A 14623-nucleotide genomic window follows, 5' to 3' on the forward strand; every position below is an offset into this window, starting at 1 on the left:
TGCATTCTAGTTCAGTTCATGCGAGTGCTACAACTCAGCATTTTCTCAGCGTCTTTCTCTGCTTTTAGAAAGAGATGTTGCAAAAGTAGTTTAGATGTTTCTGATAATTAGCAATCAAAGCTTGCCTCTGAATCATTTTTTGATAGATGGTAGGATGTGAAGCTTGTTCTAGCTTAGACAAGCATGGTTTCTTTTTCCAGAACCAATCCTTAAAGCACATTTTTGAGACCATCTTGGGTACATCGAGTCCCCTTGTGAACAACTTATATAAAGCTGGGTTTAAAAAAAGTAACTTCTCACAGGCAGCAGTGTGATAGAGCAAAGCAGAGATACGCCCACACATTTTCTACTGATGACAGGGACCTGAGAGATGGCCAAATGCAGTCCACTGGGGGATACCATTAAGGAAGTAGGTCATGGACAGAGTGGGATCAGTGTGAAGAAAATGGGAATGCAATAATCCTGGAGTCTGAACGATCCAATTGGATATTTTGCGAAAATTTGTTGAAATAGGCCAGCTACTTTCTCTCCGAACCTTCAAACTTTTCTTGGCTTTCAGCTGAATTTTTTCCACTCAACTTGTTTGAAGACAGCAATCTCGGCCACTAACTATTGACCCATGACTCATGCTTTAGAAAAGCGTATGGTGCTTGAATAGGATGACCATTTATTTTGGTGTACCGAACAGGGTCATAGAGGCTGAGGAGGGTATGAAGGTGAATGTCTACGCATGTGTGCTTATTGCCATCTGTGATGCTGAGTCAGTTCGTTCAACGCACAGCATGTCTAATTGAGTTTTGCATATGACAGACTGAGCTCTGATCTCTGCCGCAACTATCTTGGTCCTCCCACAAAGGCGTTATGTGGGAAATGCGGAACGCTAATGATGGTGTCTCATCTACCTTTAAGGGATGGAGCCGGTTGGGGGCGGATGCTGTCAGAAGCATAATTGAATTCTGTCTCTTTGAATTTCCATTAGCATGGGGCTTTAGATCGCTTCTGAGTCCTCTCTGCTCTTATTTGTCCTTATGTAATACATTTCCATGCTCATTATCGCTCAAGGGAAGGGAAGTCTTTTCAATGGAGCAATCTGGATCTCTTTGGGAGGGTGTGGGCAAATGTGCGGTGACAGTGGGACCAGGTAATTGTGTGTCTTTTCTGTTCTCAGATTCTGTTGAGGTGTGAGTGTGAAGATAGAGTGCTCTGTTGCTGTTGTTTTTTTGTTTGTTTTTATGTCGTTGGCTGTATGACAAAGATGAATTTGTCTGGAACTGGAGTGTTCTTTTTTTTTTGTGCAATAAATTTAGCGAGCACTGAATTTTGAATCCCTCTGTGGCACTTTGCCATACAAATAGGGCCGGAAACCCTTAGAAACAAAGGCTTTTTTTGTTTTTTCATCAATTGGCCTGTTTAAAGTAGATACTTCATTTTCAGAAAATTGATCATCAGTCTCAGTCAGGAAGTTAAACTAAATATTAAATAAGCAGTTATATGTCCTTAGTTCATTTTCTATGATTTGCTGTTTCTGATGTAACCAAAAGTGTAATTGTAGTTATTTATTTAACTTTTATTTCCCATAAGTTAAAATATTGTTGATTGTTGATAATGTTTTCTTACAATTACTTGAATAACAGGGTTGAATTGTTGAGCATGATAAATGTATTACTTTATGTGTAAAAATTGAGAGCTGCAAATGTTTACTAATAATGTAGAAAGGGTCCAAATGACTTTACTACTAGTGATAAAGACATATGATGTTTAAATCTAGCTACTTTCCAAGCTACAATGATTTAATGTTATCCAATATATCAAATATATCCCACAATAAAGCACAGGGAATTAATGCTTAAAAAAAAAGAAAAAAAAAGTCTACTGGCCCGGTCGGTCCAGCGGGTAAATTTTTTACTTGCCCTGTCAAAATTAGGCCTAGTTATTGTCTTTGTTTTTGATCAATAACCTTAATAATGCTGTGACTCCAAAAAATTTTTATGCAATTTTTTGACGTGAAATGTGAAAGGGAGCTTAGTTCAGAATTTGCATGCTGTCTGAGAAGCGGCTTTCTGGGAGTCGGATGTGTGCGCGCACACAACTTCTCACACTATTGAATGGAGTTCTCTTTTGTGTCTTCTTGCACTTGAATATTTAAATTGGAAAGGCTTAAAAGCACTTGCAAATTATAAACTTTCGTGGTGCAGCACTGCCAGGATCTGGCAAGTGAGAGTTTAACTGTCCCGAGCGACGTTTACGCGGACCCCGAGACATCAGGCAGGTCTTATTGTCGGGTCGTGCTTGGGATGAAAAGTATGCCAGATTGTAGAATGTTTGCTGTCTACACAATGTCTAATACCAGTACCAAATACTCGTACAAAATCCATTTAATGCTCAGGACTTTTTGAAGCATGCTCTTCAGCTGTAAGTAGTCACTAAAGCAGAGCGAGGAAAAAAAACGTTTAACTTTTCTTATCTGGAGACCTGTGGCTCTAAATTCAAACAGGCATACTTTGTATAATACACTGAAGCAAAGGAAGCTGAATGTCTTGTCCTTCAAAAAAAATAAAATAAGAATGACAGGGTTTGCCAAAACTTAGAAGCGTCCCTTACATTAGCTTATTGCTGTGGTCATCTGTCGCTTCCCATGAGCGGTCCCGTATTGCTGCTACAGCAATTTATTAAATGTCTTGGGACATTAATTGTATCACTTCACTTTTTGGCTGCATCAATTTGCATGGCAAATGTCCTTCAAAGGCCTGTGTTATAATAGAATAATGTGATTATAATATTTGTTGAGCATAATTCGCTATGACTTGATGTTCGCTTTCGCCTCTGTGTTTTCACAAAAAGTATGAAGTTAATTGATTGTGCTTGCAGACACTGTACTGAACATGGTTGCTTCAAACTTTGTTTTCCTTGCATTTCTACTAGGGTCGTGTGCCATTCATGCTTGAATTGATAATGTATTTTAATATCCAATTAAATTAAGTTTGAATTCAGGTAGCAAACAAAGTGCAAAATTGTAATTAAGAAATTGTGTCTGGAAACATTCAGAAAGATTTGAAGATTGGCAGCAGAAATATCAATAATTTCCGTTATGCTGATGAGACAACCTTATTAGCAGAAGCCAAGGATGGTCTTGCAACAACTTATAGTAAAAATTCAAAAGGAAAGTGAAAAGATGGGACTCCATCTGAACATCAAAAATACAAAAATGATGTCACCAGCTGGAACCGGTGCAATTAAAGTAACCATCAACGGAGAAGAAATTTAATACGTTAAGTACTTCTGCTTCTTAGGATCTATGATCGACCAAACTGGAGACTGCACACCTGAAATAATGATTTTCATTAGGATGTAATGCAATGCTAAGCATGCACCAAATCTGGAGGAGCAAAGACATTGACCTCACCACCAAATGCAGGCAGCCCCGGCAATTGTGTTTCCTATCAACATATGGATGTGAAAGCTGGGCTATGAAAAAAAAAAACTGATCGAAGGAGGATTGATGCCTTTGAGTTGTGGTGTTGGATAAGGCTCTTAAGAATACCATGCAGCAAGGGATACCAACAGAGAGGTCCTGGACTGCATTAAACCAGAGATGTTACTTGAGGGAAAAATTACCAAACTGCGCCTCATCTTGGCCGTGTGATGCAAACAACTTCACTAGAAAATACTATTACCCCTTTTCCACCAAAAAATAACTGGTTCGGAACTGGTGCTGGTTCTAAGTTGGTTCGGAGTTGGTTCAACTTGCGAACCTTCTCAGAACCGGTTTGTTTTTCCACTTACTAGAGCGCCCAGCGAACAACGTCGTTACGTCACTGTGTACGTCGCTATACGTCTTAGCTAGAAACGCTTCCAAGTACAACATTACTTTGGGATTATCTCTAACTCGTGTACCAAGAAGGCTTTAAAAACAATTGAAATATGTAGGTATTTTAATCTTTTCCTTTGATATGTAATCTTTCTGATTAGTTATGTACCCCTGTCTTGTGTCTTTTTTTATTTCCGTTTATTTGTTCTATATTGTGACTGTTTTCTTCTTTGCTTACATAATGTTTTCAATAAAAAAAAGCTAGAAACGCTTGCGCCAACTTCAAGCATAACAATTACAATGGCAGACTACATCGTGTTTCTGCAAATGTCAGAAAAGATGTTTAGAACACATCTAAACCCGCCCCCACCGTAAGCATTACGTGGTAAAAGAACGGTTCTCTGGTTCTAGTCCAGCAAAGAGTTGGTGCCGCTTTTGAACCAGTTTTCCTGGCCGAGAACCGGTTGTTTGGCTGTCGAAACACAAAGAACTGGTTCGCGAGTAGGCACCGGCTCCGAACCGGCTCTCAAAATGCTTTGGTGGAAAAGCGGTATATAATGCTTGGCACAGTTAGTGAAACAAGAAAAGGAGGCCACCAAAAAAGCGCGTTGGCTCGACACCATAAAAAATATCACCGGCCTAGGCATAGAACAGCTGAAAAAGAAAGCAGAAGACCGGAAAGCATGGCGAAAATGGCCCATGGAAGCGCCAAGAGTCGGATACAACTGTAATGGAGTTCCAACACATGAATTAAAAAGGACCCAATTATTAAAATTTGGAACTTTGTCCAAGCTGATATCTATCCAAACGACTGTTTTATATGTACTATATGTGATTCTTTTATGTGATTAAATATTCATGTTATTTCTGTCCGTTTCCCACCACAGTGATTCAGAAGGCCGCAAACTCTGTAAAAAAGTCAAGGTAGATCCCAGCTCAAAAACCAAAGGAGTCGAGGTCCTGCATTACAAGTAAGAATAGTCTTAATTTTCTGAGATCCATGTAACAATGGTAGATGAAGGTCTTATGAATTATTACTAAGAACCATGAACTCAGCAATTCATCTTGTAGTTTTGTGTTCCTTTTAGGGATGGGACCTTCCACACAGAATACAACAGACCATCCACATTTAAGGTAATTTTTCTGAAAATTACATTTTCATGAAGGTATCTTTAACAAAAATCGCAGCTTATTTTGAAGCCTCTTTCTAAATCCAGTGTATTAATATTTATTTGATATACATATGGATTGACAATCCGCTTTTTCAGAAAATATGTCTGTGCATTTTCGGATGCATACTGTTATCTGTTTGTGGATGATTCGCTCTTTGTTATTTACCCGCTTGACGCCCACAGTTTTCCCATGGCTGTTATTTCTTATTACTCAGCCACAAGCACCAGAACCAAAGTCCAAGCTTCATAAGTAGACTAATCAAATTCGTCTCCCATTGGTTTCTCTCACCTGTCTCATTCTCCACACACCTTTCAACTCAATTATGAGCAAATGAGATGAGGCATTGATGAATGGCTCTGGAATGAGGAGAGCTGTATGTGAAATATGTTAAAAATGAATGAGCTGAGCTATGCTGGATGAGAAACAGTGATGGGACATGTTCGCTGGCGCCACTGGTGTGAAAAAAATGGGGAGCTCTTATTAAATGCACCTACTGTTAAGTACCACATATTGCTCTTCATTTTCCCTTGGTATAGCAATAACACTGTACTTTGAGCACTTTGTCAAGGGAGTGATTAGTTCCTAATGTCTAGGATTCATAGATTAGGAACTAAATTAGTGTAATTGTGCAAGAGTGAAACATTTTTCATTGGTGATAAGTCTCCATACGTTTTATGTTCAAGTTAGATAATGCTTAGAACAAGGTTGGAATATTACCTAAAATAGCAAAATGACCAAAAGTTAAAATTTTGTAGTCAAAATGTAAATGTTCAATAACCAATTTATGCCAGAGGCAAATACTAATATGCCAATAAACACACTCCTTTTAAATTTGTTTAAAAAAAAGATAAATACTCTTGTAAATATTAAGAACTGACTCTATACTATACGGCTACTACGACACCGTTTAAATAGTACTATACGGCAGAAATATTTGTGGTTGCATTTTTTTATACAAATTATTTTAGTAGCATGAAATTACATTGTTACAAATGAATCTATTTCAAATAAATGCTGTCCTTTTGAACTTTCTGTTAATCAAAGAATCCTCAAAAAAAGTATCACAGTTTACACAAAAATATTAAGCAGCAAATTGTTTTTAACACTGATGATAAGAAATGTTTCCTCTTGAGTAGCAAATCAGCATATTAGAATGATTTCGGGGGGATCATGTGACACTTAAGTTTTGCATCACAGGAATAAATTGCAATTAAAAAGTTATATAAAAATGGAAAAAAGATTTTAAATTGTAATAATATTTCACAACATTACTGTTTTACAGTATTTTGATAAAATAAATGCAGCCTTGATGAGCATAAGAGACTTCTTTCAAAACATTAAACATTTTTGAACAGTAGTGTACATCCTATTATTGTAGATCCGTACCTCTAATCTCTCAGTGATTCACTTACTGAATAAAAAGAAATAAATGCACTGGCAGTTTCTTTTGACAGTGAAAGATGATTCTCTAATGGTCTCTTTTCAAAGTTTCTATCTATTCTCTCTTCTCTTATAGTCCATGGTGGCTTTCCTGAAAGACCCTGCAGGTGCCCCCCTGTGGGAGGAGAACCCTGAGGCTAAAGATGTTGTTCACATAGAGTCAGAGAAGGTAAGTATCGCTCTCTGAAGCACACTGCAGCGAAGATCGGTTTTCTGCTGTGTATTTATCAGGTGTGGGAATGTCACACAGAACAAAAGACTTGTAGCTGAGCAATCTGCAACAGAAGAACCTTCCTATTCTTCTGTCTCTGGTTAAATCTGGCAGCTGGACTGTGTATCCAGGAACAAGTGTGGTTTTAAATACCTTAAAGTTGAATTTGAAAATTCAAGACACAAGGTTGAAATTATAATTGTGATAATATTTTCCAGACATTACAGTAGTGATAAACATAATTTTCGTCAGGAAAGTTAAACTATGAATTCATGGCCCTATCATACACAAGTGTTTTTTGCTAGATTCAGTCCGAAGCAGTTATCTTTTTCACGTTCTGCGCCACGTTGTTTAAATAGTAAATGTATTTGCGCCTATTTGTGCACCCATGGTGCTGGTCTGAAAACGAGGTGTGTTCAGGCACGTTGCTATTTTGAGGCAACTGAAATGGACTGCGCCATTGACCAACAAAAACCTGGTCTAAAGTCAATGGCGCAATGTTTTTTTGTTATTTAAAGGGCACGTTAGTAATATGTGGCTATAGGGAGTCACACAATACACTTACACTCTGCTTATTACACACACTGGGATGCGCAGCAGCACACAAACTAGCCGAATATTAAAAATAAAAGGATTACAGTGTAAAAGATTAGTATTGTGTACATAAAGATATGTTGGAATCCGGTTTGTCCCGTAGATGGTCTGCTTTCTTCGCTTTAACCTCATGCACGAGCAGATCCGTTTGCGCTCAGGAGACACTTTCAGTCTTTCCGCTGGCAAATTTCGACCATGTAAATAGCAATGCACCATGTCGTGAGCACAACTGGCTTTTAAAGGGAATGGGAGATGAGACTCTGATTGATTTATTGCACGTTACACCCAAAGCACACCCATTACTCAGTAGGAGAATAGGGACAACCCTTTTAGTCCATGCTCCGAGTGCGCCGACCATTTTTCCCGCCGTTAAATAAGCAAAAGTGGATTCAGACACGCCCTAAACGCACTTGCACCGTGCGCTTTAGACCATGTTCTTAGATTGTTAAAATAGGGCCCTCAATGTTAATTAAATATTTTACATGCGTTATATTGAAAGAAACTGCACTGTCCACCTTTAATAGATTTAAAATAAATCTAGTTGAATGTTCTGCAATAGCATCTTTTTAAAAACAAAAATCAGATACTGCAGATGACAGTGGCAGATTCAGTCAAAAACAGCCACACTGCTGGTGGGTGATGGAGTAATGAAGTAATATACCATGCTAATGAAAGAGGCCAGGGAATCTCAGCTCTTATTTGTTACTGAGATCATTTGAAACTTTACTAAAAGTTATAGCCACTCAACCCAGTGTTTGACTCACTTACTTTGTCCTGTTTGGCTCGCAGGATTTCCGGAAACTGCTGAAAAAAGAGGAGCGGCCCATCCTCATGATGTTTTACGCCCCATGTGAGTTCATATGATGCAAACTGTGTGCAATCATGCAAGATGGGCCAAATTCTAGCAAAACAGATCTTGTTAAGTCTGATTGAGTATGCCTGAATCAATGCAAGTTGTGAATGTGGTCGTGAGCTCATTAAGATGTCCAGCATTTGTCAATGTACCATTAGCAAGAGTTTAACTTCCAAAGACTCATCTTGATTCCTTGTGTATTGCGCAGAGGAACCAAAAAGCTCATTAATGCAATAGTTAAGTATTGTAGATGAGGAATCAGCTGAAATCAAATTTAGATTGACATTTAATTTTTTGCCTCCAAGACTCCAGACAGTATCCATTGAAAAGTGCTTCTAAAGGTTAAATTTAACTTGTAGCCATTCGATGATTTAGATCATCGCTATTACTATTACTCATTGTTACGAACCTCCAGTGGAAAGTCCAGGGGAGGAAGAGGTTGGTGACAATAATAATACCGTTGAAGGAACAAAGGAGACAGTTTTATCAGCAAGTCTGGCGTTTATTTACAATATTAATTAACCAAGGTAGTCTCAAAAAGGTACAACAGAAAACAACTTCCCAAAACAAAGAGGAAGCACCCAGTTAAGGTACCAGATGAGATCACACACACCAACACCTTAAAAGGTAGCTCACGGGAGAACACAAAGTAAACCACAAAGGGGAAAATGATACAATAGTATTTACCACCCACCCTCCACCGAGAGAGTAAACCCCAGCATGAGGTTTGGACTTGATACACGCTACTGCAGTGACTCCACGAACGCAACTGCAGTGTCACCCAGCTCTGGTAAGCCGTCGGTCTATATACGTCCGCTCTCCACACTCTACACCAACAGTCTGCCTGTTCTCTGCTCTTTGTACCAGCTCCCGCTGATTACCAACTTAGGTGTGCAAACTAGCTAATTGCCAACTGGAGACAGGTGTGCACACAGGACCTGCAGAGGATAGACAAGCAGAAACACACACACACGGGCCTAAGGACCGTAACCCCCCCCCCCCCCCCCCCCCCATTCCATCAAACTAGGGGTTTGACTAAGTTAAAGGTTATAATTCACTACCACTTGAGACTAAACAAACCAAAACACTAATTTTCTCACTTTCTCTATGGTGGAGTAGTTCAGCTGATGTTTTATAAACTTGACAGAGAAGTAGCTAACCGGATGACACGCATCTCCTTCTCCATCCTGCAACAGCTCAGCACCAGCGCCCGTGGCACATGCCTCAACCTCGAGCTTAAAGGGGAGAGAGAGGTTGACACTCGTCCATCCACACAAACGGGACAATGGGACTACACAAACTAGTTGGGGGGGGGGGGGCGACGACTACTGAAGTTTTTGCAAAAACACCTGTAAAATCGAGCCATACCAAGGAAACGACGAAGCTCACGTCTGGTCGTGGGGGCTGGATAGGCTAACACCGCCGTAACCTTGGCGTCAACAGGACAGACCTGGCCGGGGCCTACCTGCTTACCCAAGTACGTCACAGTGGCCTTTCCAAACTCGCACTTAGCTAAGTTCAGTGTCAGTGACGCTGCCGCTAACCTCTGGAACACCTCGGCCAAAATCGACAGGTGACTAGTCCAGTCGTCTGTGTACACTACCACGTCATCTAGGTAGACATTGCAGTTTGGGACAGTCCCTAATACTATATGCATCTTGCTGGAACGTGTCAGGCGCATTCCTCATCCCGAAGGCCATAATCGTGCACTGCATGAAGTGGTCTGGGGTAACAAACGCAGAGATATCAGATGCACAAGGGGTTAATGGCACCTGCCAGTACCGCTTCAGTAGGTCTAACTTAGTGATGTACTCCGCGGGACCAATACTATCAATGCAGTCCTCCATTCTGGGCACAGGGAACAAGTCTGGGACTGTCACTGCGTTTACCTTATGAAAGTCTGTGCAGAAACGTAGCGTACCGTCCGACTTAGGAGTAAGTAAACATGGGGAACTCCACGGGCTACAGCTGGGCCTGGCTAACCCATTTCGTACTAAGTAGTTGACTTCCTCTTTCATCATCTCTCTCTTAGCCAGCAGACAACGATATGCATGCTGCTTTATGAAGCAGTCTCAATGTTGATATCGTGACGCAGTACAGTGGTCCGGGACGGAACATCGCTAAACAGAGAGAGATGAGAAAGTTACTAACAACATTACATCACCACGCTGATCTGGGGAAAGGTATGACAAATGTGCCTTTAGGTCAGACAAGAGTTCCGAATTGGGCAACCTACCACCCTGGTGACCTCCACCGAGCCCTGCTAAACCGTCGTCAGGTTCAACCCTGTCATAAACCAAGGAAGCAGAGGGGTTGCCTAGAGCAGCAGTCTCCAGAGTTTCTTCCTGCTTCTCCTGAGCCGCTTCTCTGGAATGATAGGGCTTAAACATATTAACGTGACACAGGTGTTTCTTTCTCTTACGGTCAGGTGTGTGAATGATGTAATCAGTCTCCGACACTTTGTTGTCAACCACATAGGGTCCTGAAAAATGGGCAGTGAGGGCAGTGCCGAGCACAGGCAGTAAAACCAACACTTGTTCACCTGGTTTAAATTGCCGTGCCTCCGTTTTTCTGCCGAACCGCTGCTTCATGCTTTCTTGTGACCGAGCCAGAGCCCTCTTTGCCAGGGTGGTGGCACGGTGCAACCGCTCCCTGTTCTTGGACATAAAATCCAATACATTAACCTTCGGCAAGGAGTCAGAAATCAACTGCTCCTTCAACACCTTAAGGGATCCTCGCACGCTATGACCAAATATGAGTTCAGCCGGATTGAACCCCAGAGACTCTTGCTAACAGCAAAGAGCACGTACGGTACACCTTCATCCAAGTCTCTTCCTGTGTCATAGCAGAATTTCTTTAGCGTGGACTTAAGCACCTGGGGCCTCATTTATAAAACTGTGCGTAGGATCCTTACTAAAAGTGTATGTGCGCCAGAAAGCCAAAAATGGCGTACGCAAAAAAATATTCCGACTTAGAAAACTGTGCGTACGCCAGAACCTGCACAGAATTCACTTTACAAATCCCAGTTAGCGGAAGATTGTGCGCACATGCGTCTCCTCCCCGAAACAACCATATATGGAGCTTAAAACGCCTAGTTTTACTATGCATATCCTCATCTGCGTATCATTTTCATCCAATGCCTCATTCTGCATCCATAATCTACATCCCTTAATAAGCAATAATTAGAAGTTTATTAAGGTAAAAGTCATAGTTAATTTTTAGTTAATAGTGAAAATTGGACTCTAGTCTAAAGTGTGACCAAAGGGACTTCTGTGTTTGCTGTGATTTATACATTGCTACACAATTGACAATATACCTTTTTTGCTCATGAAATTTCGTCTAAAATTTCACTAATGTGACCGCACCTTAACCTCTAACATCTCTTCTACATGCAGGGTGTGGTGTATGTAAAAGGATGCAGCCCATTTTCCAGCAGGCAGCCACTGAGACAAAAGGAAAATATGTAAGAACAGTCAACCAAAATTATTATTATTATTTTTACTATATCTGGTACAGTTGTTGAATCACTTAACAGGTGGATGTTTTGTAAGACCATTGATGTCCCTTTTTGACAGAACGTTTAGTTCTCCCTCATTAGAGCAAAAGGCAATTTTGCTTAAAAGCCCTTCTGCTGATTTCATAGTACAGTTATAGGATGTACTTCCTGCTGTTGAAGTCTATGGTGACGTATGGATTATATGCCAACTCAGCTCAATATCTCTATATGCACTGCCGGGAGACTAAAAGTACACTTCACCACACATTTTTCTCTCTCAGTCCTTCTCTTTTTTTATCTCCCTCTGTCTTAGCCCCATCTCACATCACAGAATGTTCACAGAAGCACAAACATAGATGGTTGAACATTCATTCAAACTCAAAGTCTAAAGTAAAACGTTTTTAAAGGAGACCCCATTCTGAATGTAAAAGTGGAAGCTTGCGTAAGTCAAGAGAACATTTGTTAGTATTGTGCAGCTGAAGGTTCTTATGTTCCTTTTATCCAATGGTAAACTGAAAAATGTATCACATAAAGAAAAACCACACAACAAGGATATTTTATCTATTACTATTATGTTAACAATAAGGTTTAATTTGTTAACATTACTTAATTCATTAGGTATCAGAAACTAATAATGAACAATGCGTGTACAGCAATTATTAATCTAGTTTAATGTTAACATTTTTAACATTTCAACTTTCATGTACTATAATTAGTTTAAGTATTATGAACATTAATTAACAAGGAACAGTAGATGACCTGCATGAATAAATTCTATAAAAGATAATTCTTTGTTTATGATATCTAATGCATTAACTAACATTAAAAAATTGAACCTTATTGTAAGGTGTTACTATTATAAAAAAAGTATATATATATATATATTAATTATTATTTTCCCCACATACGGAGGGATATAAGCAGTATTAATTTCTCTAACCCCGGACTGATGGGTTTGCACTAGAAAATAAGCTGCTCGTTTAGAGATTTAGATAATGAATGGGTAGCTTCCTGGTATGGACGCGATGTGTAGATTTGCTGCCACCTGTGTTTCTGAGTTTCCACGTGTATGTCGAGAAGCTGATGGCACTGCAGAAACATTGATGGATTTGGGAAGTAATCGCTGGTCAGCAGAGTTTGTCTGCATATTTTTCATTGGCCTGACGGATGCAAACGAGGCACCGGAGACTATTTGTGACACTCCGGAATAATATGCATTTATTTTAGAATTCATTATGAAGCATGGCCTGTCATAACAGTGCAGTTTGTTTGAAATTAGGGCACAAGCTATATTTTTTCAACTTAGCAATGTGACGCCATAGAAATTAATGAGGTTTTTTATGTTTTGATGCATTCAAACACAAAGTAAATTGAGTCTGTAGTAAATTTCCTCCAAAACCAAAGTGAGTTGAAATTGTTTTTGGGATGCGATTAGCATGTCAGGTCAAGCCTGCAATGTCATGAAAGAGTTGGATATTTACCACGTGCCACTTCACTGCATGCTATCTCTATCGACAAGCTTTCTGCGTACACTGATGTGGCCATTCATCTTCATTTTCCTGTGTTTGAGGTGCTAGACAGGGATTGTTTGTTTGGAGTCTAATTCATTGCTTTGGTGTAGGTGTTGGCTGGGATGAACGTGCACCCGGCGGAGTTTGACGGGCTCAAACAGGAGTTCAGCGTCAAGGGCTACCCAACCTTCTGCTACTTTGAGTAAGTTTGATTCTTCGTAAAAAACTTTTAAACACAATATCACCAACTGAACTAAATCAAATGGACTAATTTGCCAAGCATTAGAGCTGAGTGATATAGCTATACAGGATCTTTTTATATTTTTCAGCCTTTTGATTATACAGTATACATCTCTATTTATACATTTGCTATGCAATGGCTTAAATGGATTTTAATTATTACTTCGGTAGCACTTTATTTTACAGTCCTTTTCCCCACATACATACTATGTACTTATTATTGTAATTACAATAACAAGGTACTAACCCTGAACCTACTTCTAAAACTAACCTTAACCAATGTAGTTACCTTATTACCCAGTACTGTCTTATGTAAATACACTAAGTACACGTAGTTGCACGTACTGTAAAATAAAGTGCAACCATTTCAATCAAACAGTCATTGTTGGCAGGTAAATTATTTAATTCCACAAAATAGGAATAACTTCAATGTAAGAAACCTAATGGTCAAAAAAAAGTCCACAATATTCATCTAAGTTTATAGTGCAGGGCAAAATCATTGCAAGTATTTTGTAAGTATTTGATATATATAGACCAGCCCTACCCATAATACTTTTCTTAAACCAGTTCTGCTTGGGAACACTAGTGTCATAGGGTTGTACATTGTCATGTATTTGTTCTGAAAGAGCCTGTGAAAAATGGATCAGAATGGTACTTTTTCTACAGTCCAATTAAGGGCCACTGGCTCCGTCTCATACACAACAAATGTTTTGAAAGGATTTGTGGAGACGTCAGTGCTTTTCGTTGAACCCTTCCCCACTCATTGATTTTCCAAAGGCCCAAGCACATGAAATGACAGCATCAAAACTGTCTACTTGGAGTGTCACTTTTAAATGTGGTAAATCAGTGGTTTAACAAAAATACTGTTAAATAATGGAGAAAGAAAGAAGAAAGACTTTCACTCAGTTATTCAATTCATTGAATAAAAGTTCCAAAAATACATAAAATGTTAATTCTAGTATATATTTTTTTGAAGTATTTTAAACCTATAGTTGCACATAATGTTCTTAACCAATACACAATGTAGCATTGCAGGGTAGAGAAGCGATTTGCATTATTTGAAAAAGTACTTGTTTCTTCCACAAAATAATCTTTGCATATTAAATTCCAAAGATTAAAATGATTTCATTTCTAAGACATTTTTGGGTCAGCTTTTTATGTGTAGCATGCTAGAACTAATATCCCCTGCAAAAGGGATGATTTATGATTTTTAAATGAATCAGAGAATTTTAATGTGTATTCTCTGCATGAGGCAATTTGTCCATGTAGTCTTTTGCATGTATATTTATACTCGCGG

The 14623-nt window shown here is 39.3% G+C and overlaps 1 protein-coding gene across 2 annotated transcripts in view; it reads left to right on the plus strand.

Moving 5' to 3' along the window:
• Nucleotides 1-14623, plus strand: part of pdia5 (protein disulfide isomerase family A, member 5) — a 58735-nt gene that overhangs the window by 15080 nt on the left and 29032 nt on the right. For both annotated transcript variants that reach the window (XM_077216876.1, XM_077216877.1), the window contains exons 4-9: nt 4696-4779; nt 4897-4942; nt 6498-6590; nt 8016-8076; nt 11475-11542; nt 13197-13288. In XM_077216876.1, the coding sequence (XP_077072991.1) occupies nt 4696-4779; nt 4897-4942; nt 6498-6590; nt 8016-8076; nt 11475-11542; nt 13197-13288 (444 nt within the window). The remainder of the gene's footprint in view (nt 1-4695; nt 4780-4896; nt 4943-6497; nt 6591-8015; nt 8077-11474; nt 11543-13196; nt 13289-14623) is intronic.

Source organism: Siphateles boraxobius, unplaced genomic scaffold, assembly GCF_051911475.1.
Source record: "Siphateles boraxobius isolate OS27281-9 unplaced genomic scaffold, OSU_SipBor_1 7, whole genome shotgun sequence".
NCBI lineage: Eukaryota > Metazoa > Chordata > Actinopteri > Cypriniformes > Leuciscidae > Siphateles > Siphateles boraxobius.